The 15,126-nt window shown below is 45.0% G+C and overlaps 1 protein-coding gene across 2 annotated transcripts; it reads left to right on the top strand.

Moving 5' to 3' along the window:
- Nucleotides 1-474: 474 nt before the first annotated feature.
- Nucleotides 475-14,232, top strand: NQO1 (NAD(P)H quinone dehydrogenase 1). 2 transcript variants are annotated; one of them, XM_081118399.1, is made up of 7 exons: nt 475-657; nt 4,051-4,215; nt 4,325-4,455; nt 7,360-7,473; nt 8,521-8,622; nt 12,702-13,003; nt 14,116-14,232. In XM_081118399.1, the coding sequence occupies exons 1-7, from the start codon at nt 651-653 to the stop codon at nt 14,150-14,152; spliced, it is 858 nt and encodes a 285-aa protein (XP_080974525.1). In that variant the 5' UTR covers nt 475-650; the 3' UTR covers nt 14,153-14,232. The 2 variants fall into 2 exon arrangements, with proteins under 2 accessions (XP_080974525.1, XP_080974526.1); XM_081118400.1 differs by having other exon boundaries at nt 550-1,090; nt 14,116-14,231.
- The last annotated feature ends 894 nt before the right edge of the window (nt 14,233-15,126 follow it).

The following is a 15,126-nucleotide window of genomic DNA, read 5'->3' as shown; positions in this document are numbered from 1 at the left end:
GCGCTTTCCCGGAGCGCGCCCCAGGCCGCCTCGGACGCGCCCCCAGCCCCCCGGCCCCAGCGCGCTTTCCCGGAGCGCGCCCCAGGCCGCCTCGGACGTCCCTCAGCCCCCGACGCTTCCACCCCCGTCACCGTGAGTCAGCGAATCTAAAACTAAACAGCCGCGGTCGCCCGCACCGCCCTCGTGTCTCCCCGTCCCAAGTGCGGGGGCAGTTTCCCCGGGACCCAGAGAGAAACAAAGGGGCTGCCCAGCCCCCGCAGGGCTCCCTCGGAAACTTCCTCCTGGGGCCCCCCGCTGTTTGCAGGACTGTGGCCCGAGGGGCGCGCCTCCTGCCCCCCCCTGCCCCACGAGGCCCCCCGCACCGCCCTGTCACCCCCAGGGCACCCTTCTCCCACCTCCAGGGGCCCCTACCCCACGCCCCAGGCTCCCCTCCCTCCCTGGAAAGGCAGCCAGGACAGGCCCCGCCCCGGGCCCGGGGCCCGGATGCCAGGCGTGAGGGGCCCGGGTTGGGCGAGGCCAGATATAAAGCCGCCCTGCCCCGCCCTCAGCACCCAAAGGCTCCTGCAACCTCGCGGCATCCGCAGCCCGCAGCCCGCAGCCCCAGCCCGCAGCCCGCAGCCCGCAGCCCCAGCCCGCAGCCCGCCCGAGCCATGGCCGGTGAGTCCCGCGGCGCGCAGCCCGCCCCCCGCGGCGCCGGGACCGCTCGCCCGAGTTCCTTCCTGGACGCAAAACGCTAGAAGCGAAGGCGTTAGGGTCCCGGGACGACCCCGGAGCGGGGAGCTCCTCCCTCCTCGCCCCCAGCACACCAGGGGAGGGGACCTGCCTCCCGCGCCGGGCGGAGAAGCCGCGCAGGGAGACTGCCGGCCGCTGAGACGCGGTCGCTCCCTCCGATAGGAAAACGGGTGCAGGGCAAGCGGAAATGCACCTCATCCCGCAGCGGCTGCTGCCCGGGGTCCCGCTCGCCCCAGGAGACTCAGCCCGCAGCAGCTCCTCCTGAAGGCCTTTCCTAACGCGCCGGCCCCACAGACGACAGGCTCCCGGGGAACTGTCCCTCGCCTCTCCTCTCGGGCCAAGGCCGCTGGTTTTTTGGGTTGGTGTTTTAATCAGCTCTCTTTGGGTAAATTCTTTCCCCCCCCCTTTTTTAACTTATTGACTTTAGAAAGAGAGTGAAAGGAAAGGGGGGAGGGAAACACTGATTTGTTGTTCCACTTCTTGATGCATTCATTGCTTGACATTCATTGCTTGACATTCACTGCTTGATGCTTGTACGTGCCCTGACCAGGGATCAAACCCACAATCTTGGCACATGCTATCGGACAATGCTCTAAATGAGCTACCCTGCCAGGGCAGTTATATTTCTTGCAGATAAGTTCTTCCTGTTTGTGTCTCTTTTTTTTTTTTTTTTAAACATATGTTTATTGATTTCAGAGAGGAAGGGAGAGGGAGAGAGAAACATCAATGATGAGAGAGTCATTGATCAGCTGCCTCCTGCACGCCCGCGACCGGGGATGGAGCCTGCAACCCCGGCATGGGCCCTGACCAGGAATCGAACCTCGATCTCCTGGATCCTAGGTCGATGCTCAACCGCTGAGCCAGGCCCGGCTGGACTAGTGTCTCATCTTAAAAGCAAGGCATAGGTATCCTGACTTCCGTATTTTCTGGGACGCAACTTTATGTTTTACTACCTAGGAAATGCTTGTTAATATTGGTAAGAAGTAAATGTATATATTGACAGCAAATAAGCCGAGAGAGTAAAAATCAGCAAAGCAGTGTTCAGTAAACACTGATATGACTGAGCCAAGGTAAATGACAAAGAAAATGCAGGACAGAGCGTAACGCACTCACCCTTCTCCCCGTAGTGTTCAGCCCATGAGTCGAGTCGGCGGTGGAAATTTGTTTAGGCAGCTTCAGAAATTCCTTTCCGTTTTCCCAGGCCTTCTGAAGCAGATAAGTCACAGCATTTAACTCCTCATCACACTTATATTCCACCAAGTCAGAGTTTATAGTCAGAAATGCCAGGAGCAAGCTTGGAGACCCTCTTTTTTGGTGTGTTCAGGGGCCTGACGCGTACACGTGACTGAATTTAACCTAACAGGAGCTGCCCATGCCAGGTGTGGTTCATAATAAAAGCAGGCAGAGAACTGAAGGCTTAAGCGCTCCTTTCTAGTTTTCTTCAAACAAGAAATGTTGCCAGTTCTGTCTCTCCCAGCTCCACCCACAGTCATCCCTGTTAAGCGTCAGCAAGGTATGAAACGGGCACCGTGCTTAGGAGAAACGCTGGTGGTGAGCTGCCTGTCCCTGGTGCTCCTCCCCACATCCCCCACATGACAGCATGGGTTTACTCATGTCTCTGCACTTTAGATCATTCCAGCTTCCCCACTTACTATGTAAAATCGGGTAGCAACTTGCTTAACTTTTCTGTGCCTCAGTTTTCTCATCCATAATATGGGGATACTAACAGTATCTACCTCCTAGGGCCACCGTGATAACTGAAAAAGTGCAAAGCACTTAAGAGCAGTGCCTAGCACATGCACAAGCAGCCATTCATTGCTGTTACTGCAAAAGGAAAGCAGGCTTGTTCTAACAACTTCATCAGTACAGAGGTGGCCAAGAAAAAGTTCGTCTTTCCCCTCTGCCTCTCCCCCTTTGCCATTTCTTAGTTATCTAAGGAAACTATTAGTAGTTTCATACAGTCATTCCACATCATTTTTCCAATTTACTGCAAATCTACCTACATACAGTGTCCCCCAAAAATGTAGACACACACTTTGAAATAATTATAAAGGCAGTATTTATTGAAATACATTTCACTTAACAGCCATCAGCTGTTAAAAGTGTGTATACGTTTTGGGGGAAGACCTATATGTAGCTTCTTTCTTTGTTTTTCATAAAAATGGATTCACATTCACTTCATTTTGTCAGTTAATATATCATGGATATCTTTCGAGGTCACTGTATATAGTTAACTCATTCTTGTTAATAGCATAATATTCTGTAGTATGTATGTATGTACCATAATTTATTTAAATGCTCCCCTAAAAGAGACAATTGCATTATTTCTAATTTTTGTCAATGGAAAAAACAGTACAAAACCCATCCTTGCTCCTGTGTCCCGACACTTTCAGCCTGTAGAACAGATTCTCTGAAGTTAGTTATATCAAAGATGTATGTGCTTTGCCTGGCCGGGTGTGGCTCAGCAGTTGAGCCTCAACCTAGGATCCAGGAGATCGAGGTTCAATTCCCGGTCAGGGCACATGCCCGGGTTGGGGGCTCCATCACTGGTCCAGGGCGTGCAGGAGGCGGCCGATCAATGACTCTCTCATCACTGATGTTTCTCTCTCTCTCTCTCTCCCTGAAGTCAATAAAGATATATATTAAAAAAAAAGAGAGAGATCTATGTGCTTTTAAAATTTAAGAGATTCAGCCTGATTCATTTCCCTAAAGGCGGAGGCAGTTCACCGGCAATGTGCCAAGTTCTCGTGCAATCTCGATAGCCTTCGATGTTGCTTGTCCTAAATTGTTTTGCCAATCCGACAGGTAAATAATGCCTCATTTTTATTTGCTTTTCCTGACAGGCCAGGCAGGGCATCTTCTCATTTATGTATTGCCATTTGCATTTCCTCCTATGTGAAGAGTGTGTTCATCTGCTTGACTTTTCCACTGCACCACTTGTCTTCTAATTATGTGTAGGCATTTTCAGATTTGAACTGTGATAAGCGTTGAGGATTCCTCCTCCTAGTTCCTAGTTGTTTGTCTTTTGACTCTGTTTACTGCCTTTCAGTACACCGTTTGTTTTTTGTTTTTATGTGACTCTAGCTGTCAAGCTTTTCCTTCATGGTTTCTGAATCTTCAGTCTTTCTTAAAAAGTATTCTCTATCCTGAGGTGATACAAATTCTCCCTTTCCTCCTATACTATTCTAATAGTTTTATTTTACAAAAATTTAGGTCTTTAATCTGCTAATAAGTTATGGCTATATGTGGTGTGTTAGTGGGATAGTTTAAAACAAAAACTGATTTTCCCCCCCATATGCTTTGCATGTGTCTAAACAGCCAGAAAAGCACTGATTGTACTGGCCCATGCCGAGAGGACGTCCTTCAACTATGCCATGAAGGAGGCTGCTGTAGAGGCTTTGAAGAGGAAAGGATGGGAGGTCACTGTGTCGGACCTGTATGCCATGAACTTCAATCCTGTCATCTCCAGGAAGGACATCACAGGCAGGAACAGCTCCCCCCTTTAAATAGGTCTTTGTGGAACTTTTCACCTGTGGGCTCTCTGGTCCCACCTTGGCCGCATGGCCTCAGCCCCTCTCTTTCATCCCTGCAGGTAACCTGAAGGACCCTGAGAACTTTCAGTATCCGGCCGAGTCTGTTCTAGCTTATAAAGAAGGCCGCCTGAGCCCAGATATTGTGGCTGAACAAAAGAAGCTGGAAGCTGCAGACCTTGTGATTTTTCAGGTGTGGTAGGACATCAGAAGGGGTGTCAGGACACTTAAATTCTTCTTCTTTTTAATCTTCACCTGAGGATGTGTTTTTAGAGTTGAGAGAGGAAGGGAAAGGGGGGCTGGAGAGAAAGAGAGAAAAATCAATGTGAGGGACATGGATCGGTTGCCTCCTGTACGCACCCCAACTGGGGATTGAACCTGCAACCTGGGTGTGTGCTCTGACCAGGGATCGAAGCCCCAGCCCTTCAGTGCATGGGATGACGCTCCGACCAACTGAGCCACACCAGGCAGGGCAGGATACTTGAATTCTTATTGTCCTAGACTTGCCACCTAATTAGCCACGTGATCTTAGAAAACTCACTTACCCCCTTTACCACATTCTCTGTAAAGAAAGGTGATTCCTTCAAACGTGCACCACTGCACAGATTTATAGGTACTGTGACTGGGGCCATATTACCTTGAAAATATAAATGCGATTTCAAAGATGGCATCGGTTTTAATCTTTTTTTCAATTAGTATTTTTTTAATTTAATTTTTCAGTTATAGTTGATGTTCAATATTATATTAGTTTCAGGTGCACAGCATAGTGGTTAGGCATATTTATATAACTTATGAAGTGATTCCCCCCGTAAGTCCTGTACCCACCTGGGACCATACACAGTCATTACATCATTGACTATATTCTCTAACGCTGTACTTTACATCCCCGTGACTATTTTGTAACTGCCAATAGGTACTTGTTAATCCCTTCACCATTTATAGCCAGCTCCTAAGCCCCTTCCCCTCTGGCAACAATCAGTCTGTTCTCTGTAATTATGAGTATGTTTCTATTTTAGTTTTTCATTTATTTGTTCTTTAGATTCCACATAAAAGTGAAATCGTAGTTGTCTTTCTCTGTCTGACTTATTTCACTTAGCATAATACCCTCCAGGTCCCATCCATGTTGTCACAAATGGTAAGATTTCATTCTTTTCATGGCTGAGTAATACTCCATTGTGTTTACGTACCACATCTTCTTTACCTGTTTGTTGATGGATACGTAAGTTCATTTCATATGTTGGCTATTGTAAATGATGCTGCAGTGAATCAGTGAGTGATTCATGGAATCTCTCAGTGAAGTCTGCAGTTCTTTCCCTCTCTGTAAGCACCCTGATCAGTTTGTGGAGCGATTCATGAGATTGACTGCTCTGCCGTTGGAGCTTCCCAGCTGATATGCACTGTCCTGCTTACTGTGTTTCAGCAGCAAACCGTAGCTTTCTTCTGGAAGCTGCCTCACCGTTTAGCAGTCAGTACTGGCAATGCCTAGGTTCCTTGTCAGTCATCTTTTTTTGAGAATGCCAGACGGTACTCAATGACTTTACTTCTACCAATTCCAATTAGCTTCTTGATCTTGAACATGGAACTTATATGACATTGGAAATGTCGTAAGGGTGATACTGGCTGTGGTTTTTGCAAGTATTCAGTCATCTGCAAAGAATCCAACCTCTGAAGTCTTGTTCTACCCCAGGCCTGTTGTTACGAGTCAAAGCCACACACCATTAGCCACAAAGGATGCCTTCTTGGTCCAGGTTGTCTACTGCATCTTATCCTAATGCAGCCAAGGCAGCAGCAGTAGCAGCTTTCAATTCCGCATCTTAGAATCACCATATTTTAGAATTGGAAAAGAAGTCAGTGGTCTTTTAATTTAGCTACAATCTGATGCATACATTTTCTTTACTGTCAGTACAACTGTGCAGGTTGTCACTGCAAAATAGCAACATACTAAAGGGCAATGCAGATTTGTATATTTATTATAACACTTTCCCAACAGATGACAGGAAAAGTGTAATTCTAGAAAAATCAGTGTACTATGTGTGACAGTTTGTCAACATGGAAATAAAGTGTCCTGGGAAGGAGTGCTTTAATTCATACCAACATGCCCTATGGGCTCGTCCCCTGCTCAGTTTACTCACTTCTCCGAAAACAACTTGAGGGAGAGTAAGCTCTTAACACCCTGCAAGCCAACCAAACAAGTCTATTTTCAACCCTAACCGCAGAACATCCACAGGGAAGCAAATCTAGTTGCCTGAACACCCTACCCATCCTTCCTAACAGCTGCGGATCTGGTCCCTCTCAGTTGGAGAGTCATAAATGTGAGAACGGGAGAAGCTACTAGAGAAGGTCTGGGGCTCGTGCGGCAAAGGTCAGGCATTGAGTTAGTGACGGATTCAGGGTGAGAACACCACTCACTTTCAATCCTGCGTTCTTTCTGTTCTAAAACCCTGCTTCCTCAGCCCCTTCCTTTCCTGTAGGTCAGCAACCCTTCAAAGAGAGAGGGATTGGTTCCTACAAATTCCTTCTGTGTCCTAGTTGTTTTCTTCTGGGCTTGTTCCAGTTGTCACTGCCTTTGAATCATGAGTCAAGGAGAGAAATACCGGTACAGTGCTTGCTCTGCTTTTATGAGGACAAAAGGCACAAGACTCTCATGGGAATCCCCTAATAAACCTTAGTCACACTGATAATTTTGTTTGCAAATGTGAGTGGCTATGTTTATTCTAACTGGTACGATTTTACATCTGTGAGCACAAGGTACATGCCTCATATTTTTGATACTACACCTATTTTAAAGCAAGCACTTGACAAAAGAGTCATTTAGGCATCACATATTTGTTTGCAGGCTTGCTGTCTAAAACTTCATTGTCAAACGTGATTTCATAGAAACAAATCTTATACGCATGTGGCCTTCTTCACACCAACCCAGTATTTGTACCTTTAGGTAGAAACAGGAGCGTCAGGTTGACTGACAAAAGATGACGCTTGTCTTTCAATGTGCTGTCTCCTCCAGAAGGAATGACACGGGCTTGAAGAAAGGCTCGCCCTCAGTGCGGACCCTGAGCCTTGGGTCCCCGATCTGACCTCTTTGTCCTTTGTCCCCCAGTTCCCACTGCAGTGGTTTGGAGTCCCTGCCATCCTGAAAGGCTGGTTTGAACGAGTGCTCATTGGGGAGTTTGCCTACACGTACGCTGCCATGTATGACAAGGGACCTTTCCGGGTAGGTGGATGGTTCTGCTTTTTCTAACAGCTGGGTGCTGGGGAGATTCAGTCCTGAGGCAGAGTTTTGAGCACAATTAGATACTAAGGTCAGGCTTCAGATCCTTTTGGAAGAGATGCATAATTATGTTTTAACAGATATTTTGACATGATTAGGATTTGTTTTAAAATACAGGTAAGGGGTAAGGGGATTAGATAAAACTAGAATGGCAAACTACTGAGAGTTGAAGCTGGGTGGTAGATGCTTCATTATACAGTTGACCTTTGGACAACACAGGTTTGAACTGTACGGGTCCACTTATACATGGATTTTTTTAAAAATAAATACTGTAAATGTATTTCCTCTTCCTTATGTTTTCTAAATTAACATCTTCTTTTGTCTAGCTTACTTTATTCTAAGAATACAGTATATAGTACATATAACATACAAAATATGTGTTAATCAACTGTTTACGTTATTGGTAAGGCTTCCGGTCAACAGTAGGCTATGAGTAGTTAAGTTTTTAGGCAGACAAAAGTAATATATGGATTTTTGACTACTTTGAGGGTGGTGCCACCTAACCCTTACATTGTTCAAGGGTCAACTGTACTATTTCCTTTATATTGAAATTTTCCATAATAAAAAGAAATAGTCTGTCTTTGTTTTTCAGAGACACAGATACTATGCAGGAAACATTTTGAGACCTTCTAGATTACATGCCTAGATACTTGCCTAGGTATCTAGGTATTATGGTGAGACATAATAAAACAATAAACAGATAACTCATATTTGGCACTAGCAGTCAACACTGATCTTGCATTTCCGTGACAACCTTCCCTGGATTTGCCACACCCAGGAGTATGGCATCCTTGGCTTGTCCCTCCGCACCTGCCTGTGGCCCCATCTTCCAGGCTGGTACTTCTGCAGAGTCATACTCCTTGCCTCTGAGGAGCCAGTGTAGGAAGTAACATCAACAACAGATGGGTGGATGTGTGTTCTTTCCCTGGGGCTGTTTCATTAACTTCCTGTCACCAAGGAAATGCTCAGGTGATGACTTTTCTTTTACAGAATAAGAAAACAGTGCTGTCCATAACCACTGGCGGCAGCGAATCAATGTACTCTCTGCAGGGTGTCCATGGGGACATGAATATCATTCTCTGGCCAATTCAGGTACCTCATTTTCAGTGAACCTTAAGGGAGATTAATTGATTAAACTTTCTACGGGGTCCAAATCCTCAAGATAACAACTGAAAACACACCTGCGGTGAAAGCATTGTAGTGATTCAGAACTACAGGGAGCTTCCTTTTAAGACTTACCTGTCCTCCCAGGCCCCCGTGCTTACAGAATAACCTCCGTGTGCACGTGTCCACACACCGCTCTCTCCTACCTGATAACTAGTGTAGATAACCCCTAGATTGGTAACGCCAAGTGGTCTGAGTCTCTTCACATGACTGACTTCTCTCTCCAGTCTTCCTGTCTTTCTCCAAGTGGGTGCTACAGCCTCACAGACCATTAGAGCTCCCCTCACCCCCCAATTTTAAGAAATGCTTTAGTTCAGCAAGTAAACTGAAGTCTGAAATATGCTTTTTGGTGGTCACTGGACTCTCCAGATTATCTCTTCTAAGGAAGAGGAGTGGAGAGAAGAGCAAATGAGGTGGTCACCTATAATATTGGAGAATTAACATTACTGTTGGAAGATAAATGGTAAGGACCATTCATTAAGACTCACCTAGTTCTATGGAGAGGCAGGGAAAAGCAGGCAGGAGTCGGCTGCCAGGCAGCTGCAAATCTCCCTCGTGGAATGGAACTTCTGGTGCATTTTTTAAAAAAGATTTTTTAACTGATTTTTTTAGAGAAGAAGGGAGAGGGAGAGAAACATTCACCTGAAGGCAAAACACCGACTGCCTGCCTCCCATATGCACCCTGACCGGGGATCAAGCCTGAAACCCAGGCATGTGTCCTGATCATGAATCTAACCAGCAACATTTCAGTGCATGGACAGTGCCCAGCTGACTGAGCCACGCTGCCTGGGATGAACTCCTGGCACTTTTGACAGAGGATCCCAGGCTGGCACCGTTTTAAGGTTTTATTCATATAAAGAAGAGCACAGAGTGATTAAAGATGGCAGTGGACTGAGTGGAAGGTACACTGACACTCTCCCCAGACCAAACTGGAATTACAACTAAAATATCAAAAGACCATCCTGGGTAATCAGCTGCAACTGAAGTGAGCTGGGGAGCACCCTCATAACCAAGGAGGAAAAGGGGAGACAGCCCAGAGACTGGTGGGAAGTGCGGAGTCACAAGAGGGCTGCCCGGGCTCCCACAGGCAACAGCTGAAGGTCCCGGGGGATATCTCAGCTGTGGGGGGTTCCCACTGAGGACTCGGGCCTAAACCCCAGGCTGGGCTGCCCAGCCAAGAGCACGAGGACTGAGAAAGGTGCCCACATAACATCTGGCTGTGAAAAGCTGTTGGGTTTCTGTCTGCCAGGAAGAGATAGCTGGAAATGCAGGTACCCTCTTAAAGAGCCAATGCACAAAGTTTCATGTGCAGCCACTCACCTTGGGCTCCAGCAGAGGGAGGGCAGAGTAGTCTGGAGCTGTATGAAGATAATCTAGGGTTGTAGGCTCTGGAGATAGAGATCAGAAGGCACCCATCTGGATTCCTGTGCCGAGTCATTCCCCCATACTGTAGAGGACCTCTTTCTCAAGTAGACATTTACCTTCCAAGCAGCTTTTGCCTGAAGGGGAAGCAATTACCCCACCCTGCTGTAAAACCTCTCGCTCTACCCAGAGGAGTTTCTACAGACTGAGGCTCATTAAGAGAATCAGATTAATCAGCCTGCAGGCAGAGGCAGACCTCAGAGTGCTTTGAGTCTTTTCCTGATCTGCTTCTGGACCTGGGCCTTGGAAAAGCAGACTTTGGTGTGCATCTTGGTCCTGGAAAACGCACCCAGCCCCAGCAGAGGAGACCTAAAGCCGAGGGTTATTGATAGCTCCAAACACGGTACTCAGGGCCAGTCATAAACTGTGTTGGACACTGACCTGCACCAGAGAGCCTCCAAAAAGACTGAGAGTCCTAGCAGATCTACCTAATACATAGAAACAAACCCCAACAGGCAGCCAAAATGGGGAGACAAAAACACAAGCCTCAAGTGAAAGAACAAGAGAAGTCTCCAGAAAAAGAACTAAATGAAATGGAGATAAGCAATCTATCAGATATAGAGTTCAGAATGCTGATTATAAGGATCCTCAACAGCATGGAAAAAGATATGGAAACTATGAAGGAAATTAAGAACAACATAGCAGAAATAATACATTGGAAGGAATAAACAGCAGATTAGAGGAAGCTGAGGGTCGGATCAGCGAATTAGAACACAGGGTAGAAAAAAAAATCACTCAACCAGAGATCCAAAAAGAAAAAACAATTTAAAAAAAGGAGGATAGTCTAAGGGAGCTGTGGGACAGCATGAAACATAACAATATTCATATCATATGAGTGCCAGAAGAGGTCAAAAGTAAGCAAGGGTTAGAGAACCTGTTTGAAGAAATAATGGCAGAAAACTTCCCTAACCTGGTGAAGGAAAAAGTCACACAAGTTCAGAAGGCACAGAGAGTCCCAAGCAAGAAGAATCCAAAGAGGGCCATGCCCAGACACATCATAATTAAAATGCCAAAAAATTCTAGACAGAGAGAATATTAAAGGCAGCAAGAGAAAAGCAATCTGATACCTACAAAGGAGCTCCCATAAGGCCGTCAGATGATTTCTCATCAAACTCTACAGGCCAGATGGGAATGGCATGAAGTATTTAAAGTAGTGCAAAACAAGGATCTGAAACCAAGACTACTATATCCAGCAAAGCTATCATTCAAAATAGATGGTGAAATAAAGAGCTTTCCAGACCAAAAAAGGCTAAAGGAGTTTATCACCACCAATTTCAGGAAATGTTAAAGGGACTGCTGTAATAATAAGAAGAAATAGAGAAACATAGGCATAAAGAATTAAAATGGCAATAAGTCAGGACCTATCAATAATAACTTCAAGGATTTTAAGGGAGAGATCAACAGCAATACAGTCATAGTCATGGACTTTAACACCCCACTGACTTCACTGGATAGATCTTCCAGACAAAAAGTCAACACAGAAAGGGTGACTAAAGGGCACACTAAATCAGACGATTTAATTGATATTTACAGAACATTTTACCCCAACGCTGCAGAATATACATTCCTCTCAAGTGCACATGGGTCATTCTCAAAGATAGACCACATGTTAGGACACAAAACAAGTATCTACAAGTTCAAGAATATTGAAATCATATCAAGCATCTCAGATCACAAGGGCATGACATTAGAAATCAACTATAGTAAAAACACTCAAAAACATTCAAACACATGGAGGCTAAATAACATGTTATTAAACAATGAGTGGGTTACCAATAAGATCAAGAAAGAAATCAAAAACTTCCTGGGAACAAATAAAATGAACACACAACCACCCAAAATCAATGGGACACAGCAAAAGCAGTCCTAAGAGGGAAGTTCATAGCGCTACAGGCCTACCTCAAAAAGCAAGAAAAATTTTTAGTAATCTAACTCTACAACTTAAAGAATTAGAAAGCTCCCCTGTGAAGTCATCCAGACCAGGGTTTTTGTTTGCTGCGAGTTTTTATTATTACTGCTTCAATTTCATCAGTTGTTATTAACCTATTCAAGTTTTCTGATTCTTCCTGATTCCGTTGTACATGATCTCACTCATGTGTAGAATCTAATAAAATAGATTGAGGAACAAAATAGATCCAGAGACATAGAAGCATGGAGCAGACTGCGGGATCTCAGTGGGAAGGCGGGGGTGGGGGATTGGGTGGGGAGAGATTAATCAAAGAACTTATATGCATGTATGCATAACCCATGGACACAGACAATAGTGTGGTGAAGGCTGGCGGGGGGGGGGGAGGCAGATGCAGGATGGAGGGGATCAGTGGGGGGGAAAAAGGGGATATCTATAATACTTTCAACAATAAAGATAAAAAAAAGAAGAGCACAGCTGAATAGGCTAAAATAGGTAACAGCTAGGTATGAAGAGCAGAAAGCGAGAGAATAGAGCTCTAAACGGATTCTCCAGGGTGCCTCAGGCCTCCACATCAGAGGGTCTTATTGGGAAGCCCGGATAACCTTTGTGATTTGCATATGGTACAGGCTGTTAGGGGTTTGTACGTGACTCGCCTTTGTGCTTTGTGTATCCCCAGAGTGGCACCCTGCATTTCTGTGGCTTCCAGGTCTTAGAACCTCAACTGACATACAGCATTGGGCATGTTCCCGCGGATACCCGCCTTCAGATCCTGGAAGGATGGAAGAAACGGCTGGAGAATATTTGGGATGAGACTGCATTGTATTTTGCTCCTACTAGTTTCTTTGACCTAAACTTCCAGGCAGGATTCTTAATGAAAAAGGAGGTCCAGGAACAGCAGAAAAACAAGAAGTTTGGCCTTTCTGTGGGTCATCACTTGGGCAAATCCATCCCACCCGAAAACCAGATCAAAGCCAGAGAGTAAGATACACAGGACTTGATTTCCTTCTAAAATGTAGCCAAATCTAGGTATCTTTTTCAGGCTTCCTTTAGTTTTTAAGATTTGTGTTTTTCTTAAAACACAAGGGGAGAGAATAGACTATTCATACATTTTTGGGTAGTTTTATTAAACATAACTGATTCTTACAATTGCTATCATGGCAAAATCTGATTAGGTTCAAGAGGCCACTTAAAGTATAAAGTAGGGAAAGGTACAGAAAGATGCTAGACAATATTCTTTAAGGTCGTGCACACAACTTAATCCCTCTTTTAGGGATAAATCTTTAGGGTTAAATCTGGCTAGAAAGCATCCAATGATTTATTTTTCTTTTCATTACCTCTCTGTGGTTTACAGCAAAAGGGAATTCCCCAGAGAAAGCAATGACTTAATCTGTCGGACCTGAGGGACTTGTTTAGTAGTTAGTAATCTATGCTTGTTTGTGATATACATTGGTTTTAGTTACAGCATAGTGACTGATATGCCTCATATGAGTGTGGTTATTCTTCCTTTAACTCCTATTACTTGTATACAGTGTGCACAGATACCCTGAAATGAAAAGCTAATAAAAGTCTCCTTTAACTCAATTTTCTAATGTACTGTCTGCAGAAATAAAACAACATATCTGTATACTACAATTTGCTACAATGACTGAATTCAAGAAAAGAAATAGTACCCCAATTCTTAAAAAACAGCCTTACAATTCTTACAAACACTGCTTTATTTCTGATCTATATGACCATCTGGAAAGTTTTTCCTGTATCATTGCTAAACTGGTAACTTTCCTTTTGAGGATGTATTTGGTCCCACAATTTTTGGGGTAAAATTGTAAGCCTAGAGTTCGATTTACTTTGGTGAACAATTTTGGCACAATATTCTTATTTCACCTTGAACTTGTTAAGCGCAGCTCCATAGAGCTGGAACGTGAGGAGAGACTGCCCTCTTGTGGTGCACTGGAAGAAAAGAGCAAATGATGCAAAGCAAGGTTGCCTGGTACTGGGAGCAGCTTCCTACCTGCCAAGAAAATGATGGCGTCAGGCTAGGGAACCTTGGTTGCCAGATGCCGACAGTCACTGGGTATTTTTTCCTTTTACAGCATCCATGATGACAGATGGCTTGGTGCTTCAGTTTGAAAATATTTTCTTTTGCCTTCATCCTCACTGCAATTTTGTATATGTTTCTAGAAGTTCCAAATGAAATAAAATCCATTTCTGCAAAACAAACCAGTGCTCTTTGATTTCAGTGAAGTTTGAGAAAGAGGCATTCATGCAAAAGTGGAACCTCCTGAGGAGGATGGGGTGAGAGGATTCAGCAATAAAATATGACCAGAGCCTATCAGGTGACTTGGCTTGAGAGTTTACCCAACAAGGCTGCTTCATACTGAATGGTAATGAAACACTGATTAAGACCCTCTTGGGAAATTTAAATGACATTTAAATATATATATATATATCTTTATTGATTTCAGAGGGAGGAAAGGGGAGGGAGGAAGAGATAGAAACATCAATGATGAGAGAGTCATTGATCGGCTGCCTCCTGCAAGCCCCCTACTGGGGATCGAGCCCGCAACCGGGGAATGTGCCCTGACAGGGAATCAAACCGCGATCTCCCGGATCATAGGTCGATGCTCAACCACTGAGCCACGCCAGCCAGGCTTTAAAGGACATTTAAAGATCCAGGAAAGAAGAGTGGTGTAGAAATCAAGAAAAACAATGCAATAAACAAATGCCAGGGGGCAGTATTTATTCTGGTTTGCCTGACTTATCTAGATTTATCCAATCAATGGGCTTGGCACTCTTCTGGGTATTGGGAATGTAGCAAAGTGCCTGCCCTCATGGAGTTTGCATTCTAGAGAATGAGAGAGGAACAAGTATGTCAAGTGGTGATAAATGCTAGGAAGAAAAAGAGAAGGAGGGTTCGTGATGGGATACAAGAGTCTTGCTTTACACAGGGTGATCAAGGAAGACCTTTCCAATAAGGCTTCTTTTGGGCAAAGACCTGATAAAGTGAGAGAGACGTGTGGCTATCTGAAGGAAGAACACTCCAGGCAGGAGCGATGTGAGTGCAAACCCTGAGGCAGGAGCACCCTTAGTATGTTTGTGGGTGA

This window comes from Miniopterus schreibersii (assembly GCF_964146895.1).
Source record: "Miniopterus schreibersii genome assembly, chromosome: 18".
In the NCBI taxonomy this organism is placed as follows: domain Eukaryota; kingdom Metazoa; phylum Chordata; class Mammalia; order Chiroptera; family Miniopteridae; genus Miniopterus; species Miniopterus schreibersii.
Note: the sequence above shows the minus strand (reverse complement) of the source record. Positions and strands in the feature narration are given on the sequence as shown.